Source organism: Bufo bufo, chromosome 1 (assembly GCF_905171765.1).
Source record: "Bufo bufo chromosome 1, aBufBuf1.1, whole genome shotgun sequence".
In the NCBI taxonomy this organism is placed as follows: domain Eukaryota; kingdom Metazoa; phylum Chordata; class Amphibia; order Anura; family Bufonidae; genus Bufo; species Bufo bufo.
Window position 1 is genome coordinate 49821407 of NC_053389.1, and position 15561 is coordinate 49836967.

Genomic DNA, 15561 nt, shown 5'->3' on the forward strand with positions numbered 1-15561 from the left:
CTGGAAAGAAATTACCATTCTGGAGGTTGTGTGACTTTCAATCACATTTAATGCAATCTTTTGGGGAGGTGAAGTGACAAAAAAATAAATAAATGATTTGGCCAGTTTGATATTTTTTTTTTTCTGTTAAGGCCCAGTTCACACTTCAGTTAATTGGTCAGTTATTTCCATCCCATATTGTGAGCCAAAACCAGGTGCGGGTCAAAAGACAGCAGCAGATCTTTCCATTATACTGCATCTTTGTGTAGACTTCACTACTGGTTTGGTTCATGTACACCGCTGTGTGCCGGCCTTGCCCAAGTGGCAAACCGCAAATGGCAGTCCGCAATGCACGCCGCGCACTGACCGTGTGGCCGCCATCTGCGGATGCGGACCCATTCACTTGAAATGGGGTCCGTAAGCCGCATCCGACGGTCCGCACTCCGCAGTGCCTCCCCGGGGCTTCCAATCCATGCTTCTGTTCCACACTGTATCTCCCAGATTGCGGACCCATTCGAGTGAATGTCAATACGGGCACAGCCTGGCAACAGCCGCGTGCATGAGCCCTAACTGATGGAAATAACTGACCAAATAACTGAAGTGTGAACTGCGCCTTATGTGGGATAAATATATTTTAACAGGTCAGGCATTTGTGGACGAGGCAATACCAATTAACTTTTTTTATTGTTTATTTCTAAAATGGGGAAAGGGGGGTGATTCGATTTTTTTATTCTTCGGGAAGGATGGGGGGGAAATTTATAATTTTAAAACCTTTTTTTTTACCTTTTATTTTTCTATTACCAAACACAGACATGAAATTCACTCGTGCGTGTTGTCTGGATATCTTTACCTGTCCGACCATGGTCTTCGCCAGAACCTCCGCTCTTCTGGGACCACTAATTAGATCTGCAGCCTTAAAAAAGATCTGTGCTCGATCTTCCACCGGTTTCAGGTCCCATTCTTTGCGTGCAGACAAGGCCGCATTGATGGCTCTATTGAGAAGATCCTGCCACACACAGAACACAGGATGAGACGCAGATATATGGAGATATTGTGGGTGATGTACAGCATCCTCCATAATACGAGCTCAGCTCACCTTGTCCGCGTAGCAGTATTTGGCGACTTTGTGTGAATGGTTGAAAGGCTAAAATGAAAAACAGTTATTAGGTGAGAAACGACAATGTGCGGCTCAGTTACGATGTAGCAAATCTGGAATACAGTGTAGCTGCTGAATATCTGGGATGTGTACTCGTTCATGATGTTTTCTGCTCTTAAGCTAATTCCATTTGGAAGTTATCCCCTATCTACATGATGGGCGATAGCAGATAACAGATTGGTGAGGGTCTGACGGCTGGAGGCCCCATGCCCCTGGATGAATGTAGTCACAGATCAAGCATACGCACTGCTCCTCCATTAGTTCTCCGTGGAAATGCCAGAGATAGCGGAGATGAATGGAGTGGCAGTGTGTGACCAGCTGCTCAATCCATTGCAGGTCACAGGCCCCTGTTCTCGTGATCAGCGTGAGTCCCAGCGGTCAGACTGCTGCTGATCTAATAATATTTTCCCTCTATCCTGTGGGTAACTTTTTATAACTTATATACCCCTTCAAAGAGTAACTAAATTTTTGAATACATTTTTGTTAAAATGTCCCTAATGTTATAATAACACATTTTGTAATATACTTCATTAATGGTTTTTGTATTTTTAATAGACTTTTCGCTCCCTAAAGCGCACCTTTCCCTGTGCACTTAAATTTGACTTCTCAGTAGTGTTGAGCGAACTTCTGTTTTAAGTTCGGCTTCCGGTTAGCGGAGGATCCCGATATGGATTCCGAATTCCGTTGTGGTCCGTGGTAGCGGAATCAATAATCGGCCATTATTGATTCCGCTACCACGGACCACAACGGAATTCGGAATCCATATCGGGATTCTCCGCTAACCGGAAGCCGAACTTTAGACGCCGAACTTAAAACAGAAGTTCGCTCAACACTACTTCTCAGTACACTGCTGACTGCCTCTCAGCGGGAAAAGGTGCGCTTTATAGGGGGAAAAGACTATTAAAGGGTTATTTCCAGCATAGACAATGGGGCATATCGCCCACCGCTGGGAGCCGCACCTATATCGAGAACGGAGCGAGGAGTGCTGTGGTTGGAGGACCCCAGATTTCCCGGGGTCCGTCCACTACCAAGCGCTAATCCCCGCCTCTTCCATAGAAGTTAATGGGAGCGTACCGCGCATTCTATGGGGCCGCCGAAAGGCTCGGCTATTTTCGGCGGCCCCATAGAAATAAATGGAGGGCGGCTGCGCATGCGCAGTGCACCCTTATTCATTTTCGGGGCTCCGTTCTCGATATAGGTGCGGGTCCCAGCGGTGGGACCTGCACCTATCAGACAAATGTGGCATATCCTAGCGATATGCCCCCATTGTCTGAGATGGGAAAACCCCTTTAAAAATACAAAAACCAATAATAAAGTATATTACAAAATGTGTTATTATGACATTAGGGACATTTTAACAAAAATGCATTCAAAAGTTTACCTTACTCTTTAAGCTGAATTCCTGTTATCAGAAAACAGCATACTGTGGGAAATCAGACGACGGCTGATTGGGGCGGAGCAGTTCGGTCACATGACTGACAACAGGGTCAAGCAAAAAAATGCCATTTTCAAGGGCAACTAGCAGAATTTTGAAAGCAGCTCTGGATGTGAATGGAGAAAACTGGTGCACTGACTACAGCTCTGAGCCAGTCATGCACATCTCTCTTAATAGAGAAAATGGACAAAAGCGCGTTCTCCGTTCCCAAAGTAAAATTTGACCAGACTACCCCAACCACTGCATATTTTTGCCCCATATACCTGTTTTTCATGTCAGCACTTTCCGTTCCCTGTTCTCATCATCACTGCATCCTGGCAGGATGTTTACATGCAAACCAGGGCAAAGTTCGTGAAACATTACAGAACAAACAGGAAGTTCTGCATGTAAACATCCTGCCAGGATGCAGTGATGCTGAGAACAGGGGAAGGAAACTGCTGAGAGGAAACACAGGTATGTGCAGTGCTTGGAATATTCTGGGCAAAATTTATTTCATTATGAAACCGGACAATCCATTTAATCTTGGTACAAGTCCCCTGTTATACAATTCATAGACACAATAGACTTCAATTGAATATTAGTTTGTAAGTCCCAAATAGGGCTGTGAATCAGTTTTAGATTGAATCTCAGTAAAACAAGTTCCCTGGGTTCAAAGATTTAATTTTGTTTACAAGTTTTACTCCACAAGTACATTTTCTTTGAAAGGAAGAATAAAATCTTGGGAAATCTTAAATCTTAGGAGATCGTACCGAGAGCTGATATCGGACATCCTTGGTCCACACCTCTTCTCCCCCCACCACACACGGGATTTCTTCTGTTTTACCCTTAAGATCTTGGAGGGCCTAAGAGGACAATGATAAAATGAGTAGCACAATATAAAAAAAAAATAAAAAATCAAATGCATATATCAGCTCGACTTTTTCACGGGTGAAAGATTCTGAGACCAAAGGTTTAACAGAGCGAGATGCTTCATCAGCAACCATATGGTGAATTATTGACCGAATCTGAGAGTCATCCAACTGACCTGAAACAGTGACCTGGCCGTCGCTCTAAAACTTCTCATGGACGAATATATGAAAATGTGCATTTTGGCTGAACATGACTTTGGCCTTTCAATAGATTTGCATTAAAGGTAAACTAAATAAGCTGTCCATTCACTGACAGAAAGCAGGTATTTTAGCAGTAATGAATTGCAATAAACAGCATATTAGAATCTTGTAGAACTCTTATTATTCAGTAATTTATACTGTTTAGAGCACCCAATTTCCAAAGTATACAAAGAGCGTCTCTCTCTGGAGGAACCCATGTATTGCACAGTCCATTGATTTCAGTGGAAACTGTGCAGCGCTCTATCTTCCCTGCTGTAGAGGATCTGAACACTTGGTAGGGCACCGTAGCAGGACACTCTGTGATCGGATTACTGATGGGGACGCCTTCATCAAAAAATTGAAGTCATTGATAGCAGATACGTACTTTCTGCAGAGCCGCTCTCTCGGGGCTGCCATGTTTAAACTCGAGGATTGGTTCATTCTTCACTTCGGCTGCCGCACCGTGATGCCAACGCAGCCTGAAAAGAAAACGGGATAAAGGTTAAGGCCTGTTTCACGCTTGCGTTGTGGCTTTCTGGTTTTGAGATCCGGCAGAGGCTCTCAAAACCGGAATTAAACGGAACCAAGTCATTTAATATAATCCGCTTGTATTAAATCTAAACTGAACAAACCGGATCGGGTATGAAAATCACTGTAAGTCATGGGGCGCCAGATATATATATTTTTCGTTAACAAATAAACCGGATACGGCACCATTGGCTTACATTGATTTTCATGCCGGATCCGTTTTGCAGACACACAAAACCGCACCTTGCAGCGGTTTTGTGTCCGGTCAAAAAATGCAACAGAACGGAATGCATCCTGGTCAATTTTGTTCCTACTGACAATGAATGGGGACAAAACTGATTTGTTTTGGCCCAGTTTTGATCCTCTGCCGGATCTCAAAACCCGGAAAGCCACAACGCAAGTGTGAAACAGGCCTATGAGATACAGGTGCGGCTTCATATGTTCTGGACTGCTGCAGTACACTATAATAGCTAGCTTATATGGCCAGAATTTTCAGCTCCAATTACAAGCACTGAAAATCAACGCAATTATGTTCCCAAAACTTCTGTCCAAGCAATTAAAGGCTATGTACACTTTCGGAGGCAATTTTTTTTTATGATTCAATTTTACAAATTTTGGGCTAAAAATATTTTTTTCAATTGGTCTTTATTAAAAAAATATTGAGCCGTTTTGACACAACGGGTTAACTGTTTTTCTAGCTATGAGAATCTACATTTTAATTTCACTTTGTGCTGGTCATCTAATAAACATTATCTCTAATTTACTAAGAGGTCATAAACATTTATTTAAGCCACATTCCTATAAGATAAGGACTGCGCTATAATGAGTGTTTATAATGTCAGAGAGCAGAGATAAGGAGTCCGTCAGCTCCTGGTCTGACGGAGCAGAGAGAAAATACAGATTTCAGCCCTGTGCAGAAAAAAAGGGTTCCATATTTGTAATAAAGACTACTTAAAAAATTATTTTTAGCTCAAAATGAGTATAATGCAATAATAAAAAAAATTGCCCCCAAAGGTGTACATAGCCTTTAAGCCTGTGTGAATTAATAAGCAGCTTTCTAAGGATTTCTGAATGCTGGTTCCTGTTGGATTTCTGTGGATGATCAACTATTTACAGAAATGCTTGCCTTGTTACAATAGATCTATACACTGGATCTACATTATTACAACGTACCTATACACTGGATCTACATTGTTACACTGGATCTACTTTATTACAATGTATCAATACACTGGATCTACTTTATTACAATGTATCAATACACTGGATCTACATTATTACAATAGATCTACTTTATTACAATGTATCAATACACTGGATCTACATTATTACAATAGATCTACTTTGACAAAACGTATCTGTCTGGTTATGGGACACTGGTGTCTTGCTCAGTTTCCACGTTTAGGTTTTCTGATGCAGTTTTTGAAGCCAAAACCAGGAGCGGATGAGAAAAGGAGGGTAGGTAAGGAATCTTTCACACGTCTATGATAAGTCATGATGAAGATGTCTGTGTTGGTTGTGGGGTTTCGCTCTGGTAGACAGGATTAGCAGACGCAGTGTAGAGGCAACCACAAGTTCTTTGGATCAAACAGTTCAGTGTTTTATTCACACTTTAGGCAATTGAAAACGGATCCGTCCCCCATTGACTTTGACTTAAGTCAAGACGGATCCGTTTTCAATTGCACCATATTGTGTCAGTAAAAAACGGATCCGTTCCCATTGACTTACATTGTAAGTCAGGACGGATCCGTTTGGCTCCGCATAGTCAGACGGTCACCAAAACGCTGCAAGCTGCGTTTTAGTGACCGTCTAAAAAACGCAACGGAGACCAAACGCAGCCAAATTGATGCATTCTGAACGGATCCTTATCCATTCAGAATGCATTGGGGCTGAACTGATCCGTTTTGGGCCGCTTGTGGGAGCCCTGAAACGGATCTCACAAGCGGACCCAGAAACGGCGGTGTGAAAGTAGCCAAACTAGGAATGTATATCGTGTATTAAATATGCAATCCAAGGATAAGCTGCTGATGACTTCTCTTACAAAACACCCAGTGTGCCAGCTGTGGGTGCAGTCACGGGTGCCTTCCGTCAGCAGGTCTGACGAGGGTGTTGTGGGGTGTGGCAGGAACAGCCTGCAGCGTGTAAGTAATTATAGGACAGTCAGATACTAGTGGGGTCTCATCTGTTATAGGCAGGTGTCTGTACACATCACTTCACTGTCAGGTCCTTTATCTTTAATATGGCGCCCCCTAGGGGCCCATACTGTACTTCACTGTGCTTCCAAGTTCATAGGCAAAACAGGAGAAAAAGAAACCATGGCAGGTTCCATTGATGTCTTTGCGTTCGCTGCATTTGGCACATTGTAACTGTGCACCTAAACAAGTGAATGGAACTTGTTCTGTCATACTGACTTACAATTGTATTTATTTATTTTTGGACAAATGTTTGTGTGAACTGAGTGTATACTAAGAGATGAAATGACCTTGCAGCTGTACTGTATCCCTTGTATCCATGTGACGGTTCGAGGTCACTTCCCACTCATCACAATTTGTAAAAGTTACCGGACTACTAGAGGATGCATCTATCCAGAGTTAAAGCTGACTTGTCAGGGCCCTTCAGACTTATACGGTCACCTTTTTGTTCTCTACACATGTCCAGCTCATGACGTAATCCAGCCTGTGGGACGTCAGACAAGCCATTAGTGCATGCTTAGGGACCTGGTCCGCGTGACTCTTCAAGTTGCATGCATTGCAATATGTAGAATAGGGACATGTCCAGAGAACGGAAGGGGGACAGCGTAAGTCTGTGGTGGTATTTCGGGGGCGTAACTTGCCCTGACAGGTTCCCTTAAATGTAAACTCCCAACACGATTCATTCTTGCGTTTCTATGTTTTCATCCAGCTCTTTGCTTGACCACCACAGTGCCGTTACTGGAACAGTGCAGGGGTAGTATATAATATATAATGCATGAGATCCAACATTACGAGGGGCACTTCACACACTGTATGGAAGTTTCCTGGAAATCCACAACCGGTGACGCCTGCCATCCACCGCTGCATTATTCTTGCATGTAAATGAGGGGTTCTAAATCCTCATTCATTTGCGCTTTAGTGTATTTTAGCAGATTTTCAGTGCAGCATCCACATCTGAAAATCTGCCACAACTGCTCTATGTGCCTAAAGCCAGCCATAAACCTGAGGTAACTGTTGGCCTGCAGTTGTTTGTTCAGCCGACAGCTCTTTCCAGATCACCCCATACACAAGCATGCTTGGCTGAGCCTGCATGTATTGTGAATGGGTGAAGGGAGCAAGTCTATGCCAAGCAGCTCTGGCAGGCAGCTTTTCACCCTGACAACAAAAGGATCGGGTGTGTTAATATCCAGCATGCCCAACCTTCCTCTTCCCTGACATCAGGGAAAAATCAGGAGGCTTCCAATGGTCGCCCGAACCGGGCAAAATTGGCAAATTCAGCCAATGTAATGTGCATGGTCAGTATATTGTGCATGGTCAGCGTAAGGTGCATGGTCAGCGTAAGGTGCATGGTCTGCGTAAGGTGCATGGCATTGTAAGGTCCATGGCATGGTCAGCGTAAGGTGCATGGCATGGTCAGCGTAAGGTGCATGGTCAGCGTAAGGTGCATGGTCAGCGTAAGGTGCATGGCATGGTCAGCGTAAGGTGCATGGTCAGCGTAAGGTGCATGGTCAGCGTAAGGTGCATGGTCAGCGTAAGGTGCATGGTCAGCGTAAGGTGCATGGTCAGCGTAAGGTGCATGGTCAGCGTAAGGTGCATGGCCAGCGTAAGGTGCATGGCCAGCGTAAGGTGCATGGCCAGCGTAAGGTGCATGGTCAGCGTAAGGTGCATGGTCAATGTAAGGTGCATGGTCAATGTAATGTGCATGGTCAGCGTAAGGTGCATGGTCAGCGTAAGGTGCATGGTCAATGTAATGTGCATGGTCAATGTAATGTGCATGGTCAGAGTAAGGTGCATGGTCAGCGTAAGGTGCATGGCCAGCGTAAGGTGCATGGTCAGCGTAAGGTGCATGGCCAGCGTAAGGTGCATGGTCAGCGTAAGGTGCATGGTCAATGTAAGGTGCATGGTCAATGTAATGTGCATGGTCAGCGTAAGGTGCATGGTCAGCGTAATGTGCATGGTCAGCACCATATAAACACCATATAAACCCAGCCTCCAGGTATCGGTTAACTACGCATGGTCAGCGTAACATGCAGGGCTTTTTCAGACAAGTGATGTTAAATGTAAAAATAAAAGGGGGAAATAATCTGTTCATATGGCACATAGTGCAACTGCAATACTTTTTTCCTTACCATAATGGTCACTTAGATACAGGAGGATATAGCCTTTATGATCACTGGGGCGAGGCTAGAAGAGAAGGGTGTTTTTGTCATTTTTTTTTACACTTTGTGATCCCCATAAAGTCATACAAGACCTTTGGGTCGTATTTAACGTAACTTTTTTTATTATTATTATTGTTGATTTCTACTATAACAGAGGCTGACATAGTAGCCCCAGTTAGAGGGGCGATACAGCCCCTGCACATGTTAGAAAGTCTTTTTAGTCTGGAGCTGATCTGAGTCTGCTAAGATCCAGCAGCTCGTGCAGATCACATGATCACTATAATGACAGGGAGTGTTCCACAGGATTGGCACATAGCAAATGTGGTGCCAATATTCAAAAAGGGTCCAAAAACAGAGCCCGGAAACTATAGGCCGGTAAGTTTAACATCTGTTGTGGGTAAACTGTTTGAAGGTTTTCTAAGAGATGCTATCTTGGAGTACCTCAATGAAAACAAGCAAATAACGCCATATCAGCATGGCTTCATGAGGGATCGGTCATGTCAAACTAATTTAATCAGTTTCTATGAGGAGGTAAGTTCTAGACTTGACAGCGGCGAATCAATGGATGTCGTATATCTGGACTTCTCCAAAGCATTTGACACTGTACCACATAAAAGGTTAGTATATAAGATGAGAATGCTCGGACTGGGAGAAAACGTCTGTATGTGGGTAAGTAACTGGCTCAATGATAGAAAACAGAGGGTGGTTATTAACGGTACACACTCAGATTGGGTCACTGTCACTAGTGGGGCACCTCAGGGGTCAGTATTGGGCCCTGTTCTCTTCTATATATTTATTAATGATCTTGTAGAAGGCTTAAATAGTAAAGTATCAATTTATGCAGATTACACTAAACTGTGTAAAGTAATAAAAAACGGAAGAGGACAGTATACTGTATAAATACTACAGAGGACAGTCTACTGTATATATACACTACAGAGGACAGTATACTGTATATATACACTACAGAGGACAGTATACTGTGTATACATACTACACAGGACAGTATACTGTATATATACTACACAGGACAGTATACTGTATATACACTACACAGGACAGTATACTGTATTTATATACTACAGAAGACAGTATACTGTATATATACACTACAGAGGACAGTATACTGTATATATACACTACAGAGAACAGTATACTGTATATATACTACACAGGACAGTATACTGTGTATATATACTACACAGGACAGTATACTGTATATATACACTACAGAAGACAGTATACTGTATATATACACTACAGAGGACAGTATACTGTATATATACACTACAGAGGACAGTATACTGTATATATATATACTACAGAGGACAGTATACTGTATATATACTACACAGGACAGTATACTGTGTATATATACTACACAGGACAGTATACTGTATATATACACTACAGAGGACAGTATACTGTATATATATATATACTACAGAGGACAGTATACTGTATATACACTACAGAGAACAGTATAATATATATATATATATATATATATATATACAGTACAGACCAAAAGTTTGGACACACCTTCTCATTCAAAGAGTTTTCTTTATTTTCATGACTATGAAGGCATCAAAACTATGAATTAACACATGTGGAATTATATACATAACAAACAAGTGTGAAACAACTGAAAATATGTCATATTCTAGGTTCTTCAAAGTAGCCACCTTTTGCTTTGATTACTGCTTTGCACACTCTTGGCATTCTCTTGATGAGCTTCAAGAGGTAGACCCCTGAAATGGTTTCCAACAGTCTTGAAGGCGTTCTCAGAGATGCTTAGCACTTGTTGGCCCTTTTGCCTTCACTCTGCGGTCCAGCTCACCCCAAACTATCTCGGTTGGGTTCAGGTCCGGTGACTGTGGAGGCCAGGTCATCTGGCGCAGCACCCCATCACTCTCCTTCATGGTCAAATAGCCCTTACTTTCAAAGTTTTCCCAATTTTTCGGCTGACTGACTGACCTTAATTTCTTAAAGTAATGATGGCCACTCGTTTTTCTTTACTTAGCTGCTTTTTTCTTGCCATAATACAAATTCTAACAGTCTATTCAGTAGGACTATCAGCTGTGTATCCACCTGACTTCTCCTCAACGCAACTGATGGTCCCAACCCCATTTATAAGGCAAGAAATCCCACTTATTAAACCTGACAGGGCACACCGGTGAAGTGAAAACCATTTCAGGGGACTACCTCTTGAAGCTCATCAAGAGAATGCCAAGAGTGTGCAAAGCAGTAATCAAAGCAAAAGGTGGCTACTTTGAAGAACCTAGAATATGACATATTTTCAGTGGTTTCACACTTGTTTGTTATGTATATAATTCCACATGTGTTAATTCATAGTTTTGATGCCTTCAGTGTGAATCTACAATTTTCATAGTCATGAAAAAAAAAGAAAACTCTTTGAATGAAAAGGTGTGTCCAAACTTTTGGTCTGTACTGTATATACACTACAGAAAACAGTATAATATATATATATATTAGGGCTGCACGATATGGGAATTTTGTGCGATTGCGATTAGGGCCCTAAAAATTGCGATAACGATATGCGATGCAATATTTTAAGGGAATTGTGCTACAGGTCTATTTGCTTGGATTTTCAAGGCAAAAGCACACAGAAATTACTGATAATGCTGAAATGTAGTTATGCTTAACTCAAGAACTGAAATGCACAGTGTTTTTCAAAATAAAACATCTTTTACTAAATTAAATAACATATTTGCATTACTGCAAAAATACAAAACTTGCCATTTTCTTACTAGCACTGCACAGAACAGATAAACAGAATAAATAGAAGAACATTTGTTCATTAAAGTAACGACTTGCCTCCCCCCTCTCCTCCCTCCCCGCACTGTAACTGATGTATCGCCGGCCGCGCTGTGCAACATAGCGGCCGGCGATACATCCGTGTCAGCCACGTAAAAAGTCAACCATCGCTTTATAAGACGCACTGCCATTTTCCCCCCACTTTTGGGGGGAAAAAAGTTCGTCTTATAAAGCGAAAAATATGGTAATACAATTGCAGCATTTTTGGGTCGGCCAATTGGCGATTGTGATATGGCGATTAATTGCGATTGCTTTGGCGATATATTGTGCAGGCCTAATATATATATATACCCCCTTATTAGTATGACACCCCCCAGATCCTAGTTTAAAAGCTCCTCCAGCCGTCTAACCATTTTTCCCCCAGGACAGCTGCACCCTCCCCATTGAGGAGCAGCCGATCCCTACTGTTATAGTTACTAGAGAGGGGTCGTTGATCCAGGGAGTTATTCTGATGCCTGATTGGAGTCAGAAAGGAAGCTTCCCCAAAAAGGAGGAATTGGGCTTCTAGTTCATGGGGTTTTTCACCTTCCTCTGGATCAACTTGTAGGATAACAGTCCGAACTGTATGGACAGGTCTTTTTTCAGCCTTATAAACTATGTTACTAGGACCGGAGCAGTACTTACTGAGCACTGTGTATACAGCAATGGAGAAGTCAGGAACCGAAAAAAGGTCTCTGCTTTGTCCATGGGGAGCTCAGCTTTCACTGATAGCAGTCTCCAGGCAGCTGCCACCTCTGTAAGGACATTCAGGAACTTCCCTGCATGTGGTTAAACTCATCCGTGTGCGGTCTTTCTCACAGATCTAATCACTTGAGTAAGGCTTCTTTCACACGGGCGTCGCGTGTGAGGGCCGGATAGGATGCAGGTGCATTGCTGGAAAATGCACGATTTTTCAGCGCGAGTGAGAAACGTTTTAATGCGTTTTGCACGCACGTGAGAAAAATCTGCATGTTTGGTACCCAGACCCGGACTTCTTCACAGAAGTTCGGGTTTGGGATCGGCGTTGTGTAAATTTTATTATTTTCCCTTATAACATGGTTATAAGGGAAAATAATAGCATTCTTAATACAGAATGCTAAGTAAAAGGTCCATTGAGGGGTTAAAAATAATAAACAAATTTAACTCACCCCATCCACTTGGTCGCGTAGCGGATCTCCTCTTCTTTCTTCAGGACCTGGGTAAAGGACCTTTGATGACGTCACTGCGCTCGTCACATGGTCCATCACATGATCCATCACCATGGTGAAGAACCATGTGATGAGCGCAGTAACGTCATCAAAAGGTCCTTTACCCAGGTCCTGAAGAAAGAAGAGGAGATCCGCTACGCGACCAAGTGGATGGGGTGAGTTAAATTTGTTTATTATTTTTAACCCCTCAATGGACCTTTTACTTAGCATTCTGTATTAAGAATGCTATTATTTTCCCTTATAACCATGTTATAAGGGAAAATAATAACGATCGGGTCCCCATCCCGATCGTCACCTAGCAACCGTGCGTGAAAAATCGCACTGCATCCACACTTGCTTGCAGCACCATTCACTTCTATGGGGCCTGCGTTGCGTGATAAACGCACAATATAGAGCATGCTGCGATTTTCATGTAACGTACAAGTGATGCGTGAAAATCACCGCTCATGTGCACAGCCCCATAGAAATGAATGGGTCCGGATTCAGTGCGTGTGCAATGCGTTCACCTCACGCATTGCACCCGCGCGGAAAACTCGCCCGTGTGAAAGAGGCCTAAGGCTTCTTTCACACGGTCAGTATTTGTAAGCCAAAACCAGGAGTGGGTCCAAAACACAGTTTTGGCTTACAAATACTGACAGTGTGAAACAGGCCTTAAAGAGGACCTCTCCCAGCTCCTGACATGTCTGTTTTATTAGCCTAATGCATGCCCCACGTATTACCAATTCTGGAGCCTCTATTCTTATCTCTCTATGTTGTCACATTCCTCTGGAGTTATGAATGAATTGCTAGCATTAGTTAGGCTGGGTTCACACTTGAGCGTTTTACAGCGCGTTCAAACGCGCTGTAAAACGCTCAACACATGAAAACCAATGCTTTCCTATGGCCCTGGTTCTCACTTGAGCGTTTTACAGCGCGTTTGAACGCGCTGAAAAACGCCCTACGCTCAAACAAGTTCTTGAGCTTCTTTGGGGCGTTTTGACGCGCGTTTGTGGCCATAGGACACTGCAGTCAATCACACAAACGCGCGTCAAACGCGCGTCTACTATTGCAAAAAACGCGCATAAAAACGCGCGACAAAAACATGCATATCAAATACGCTCAGGTCTGAACCCAGCCTAAGGGTACAGAGGGGCGGTAACATGTCGGGGGGGTGTACCTGCACAGACTCACTCTATCCAATCAGTGTCGCCATTTTCAGATCGTGCAGGGACACCCCCCCCCCAATTGGTTACCGCCCCTCTGTACCCTTACTGCAGACTGCTAGCAATTCTTTCATAACTTCTAGTAGAAATAATAGAGGAATGGCACAACATAGAGCCATAAGAATAGAGGCTCCAGAATTGGTATTACGTGGGGAATGCATGAAGCTATGAAAACAGACAAGTCAGGAGCGGGGAGAGGTCCTCTTTAATAAACGAGTCTTGCTGGGAATCGGAGCTGATGGTGCATTCTGCATGCAGATATGTGATTGGCATATTGACTCTCCTGACACAGCTGTTTAAGGCTCAGTTCACACCTCTATCACAGGTTCCACTCATGGCCTCCATCACAGTTTTTCGTCAAAACCAGCGGACAAAAAAGTCCTACATGCAGGAGCTTTTTTTTCTGGTAAAAGTGGACCCCGTTGGGCTATGTGCTCCAGCACCTCCATTATTCTCTGTGTTCCTTGTCGAATAATAGAACGACGCCTTCGTAAATAATCCAATCCCCCATAAAACAACAAGTCTGGAGTATCTTTTCTTACGGTTCTGTGTTGTGCCATTCCTCTGTTACTCCTACTACAAACTTGCCAACTGGGTATTACCTTTCAGCTTGGGGCGTGTCCCTACACAATCTGACACTGTCCAGTACGGATTAGACATTGTGAGACAGCGCAGGGACACACCCTCGCCTGGTAACGCCCAGTTGGCAAAGTATTTATAAATTTGTAGTAGGAATAACAGAGGAACAGCACAACATAGCGTTATAAGAAAAGATGACTCAGAATTGTTGTATTATGAGGAATACAAATATTTGGGGGTCATCTGCTAACTCTACCGAGCTGGTACCCTCCATATACTCTCCCCCCATTGACATAAACATGCAGCCTGGGGCGAGTAGCATGCACGTGTATGGGGCGGTCGGGACAGACAGTTCATAGCAGCCAGCCGCAGGGTGGGCATCGTTCTCCTGGTGACCCCCAGCACCCCCCTTACACAGTCACTGGGCAGGTTTACATACTCTGGATACGTCATCGAAGTCCAGCAATGATTTAGGGGGTGAATACTTATGCACTCCATTATTATGTAGTTTAATTAATGTAGATCACTTGGGATGTCACAATGGACAGGGTGGTGCTGGATCAGACTGGTAGGACTGGCACAGTGGGCTGACGTTGGCAGCCTTGGCACAATACAGGGGGGTGGCACTGGCATTGCAGAAGGGGCTCATACACAGTGTCCCTGTAGGGGGTGGGGCACTGCACAGGAGGGTGTACTCACCCTGCCCAGGACGGTCTCAGGACCCTTCCAAGCTGCAGCATGTTCCTCTCTATATGTGACTGTGCTCAGGAAAGAGGAGGAGGAGGAGGGACCCGGCATGTAACGCTGCTTCCCATTGGCTGAGCAGGGAGAGGAGATGTTGGCGGAGGGGCAGGAGCGCCTTGTTTATCTGTCACTGTCACCCTCAGGAGCGATGGCTGACAGCGGTCACCCGCACACCCGGACAGGGAGCAGCCTCACTGTACACAGCGCATGCGTTCGGTATACTAATACCATGTCACAGATAAGTCAGCCTCAACCAATCAGGAGCCGCCGCACATCGCTTAGGAGAAATTGTATGGACTGAACCATTCTGGACTTCTATAGGGGGGAGGTATCATGACTTCTCGGGCATGTTTATCGGTATCTGTCTCTATGAGGAGCTGACGTTACCCCCTATTACATTATTATGTTTTTGCGGTGACGTCTGTTACCAGAAAGAGTAAGGGAATGGTACACGGACAGCCAATCACAGAACAC

At 43.8% G+C, this 15561-nt stretch overlaps 1 protein-coding gene across 2 annotated transcripts in view; it reads right to left on the bottom strand.

The window, feature by feature from the left end:
• The window catches only part of ALDH4A1 (aldehyde dehydrogenase 4 family member A1), a 30915-nt gene extending 15554 nt beyond the window's left edge, over positions 1 to 15361 (bottom strand). Inside the window, exons 1-5 of one of the 2 annotated variants that reach the window (XM_040423175.1) lie at positions 15043 to 15356; positions 4044 to 4137; positions 3320 to 3412; positions 1076 to 1123; positions 830 to 985 (exon numbers count right to left, since the gene is read on the bottom strand). In XM_040423175.1, the coding sequence (XP_040279109.1) occupies positions 830 to 985; positions 1076 to 1123; positions 3320 to 3412; positions 4044 to 4137; positions 15043 to 15083 (432 nt within the window). In that variant the 5' untranslated portion in view covers positions 15084 to 15356. Of the gene's footprint in view, positions 1 to 829; positions 986 to 1075; positions 1124 to 3319; positions 3413 to 4043; positions 4138 to 15042 lie in introns of both variants that reach the window. The other variant, XM_040423185.1, reaches the window with a different exon arrangement.
• Between the last annotated feature and the right edge of the window lie 200 nt (positions 15362 to 15561).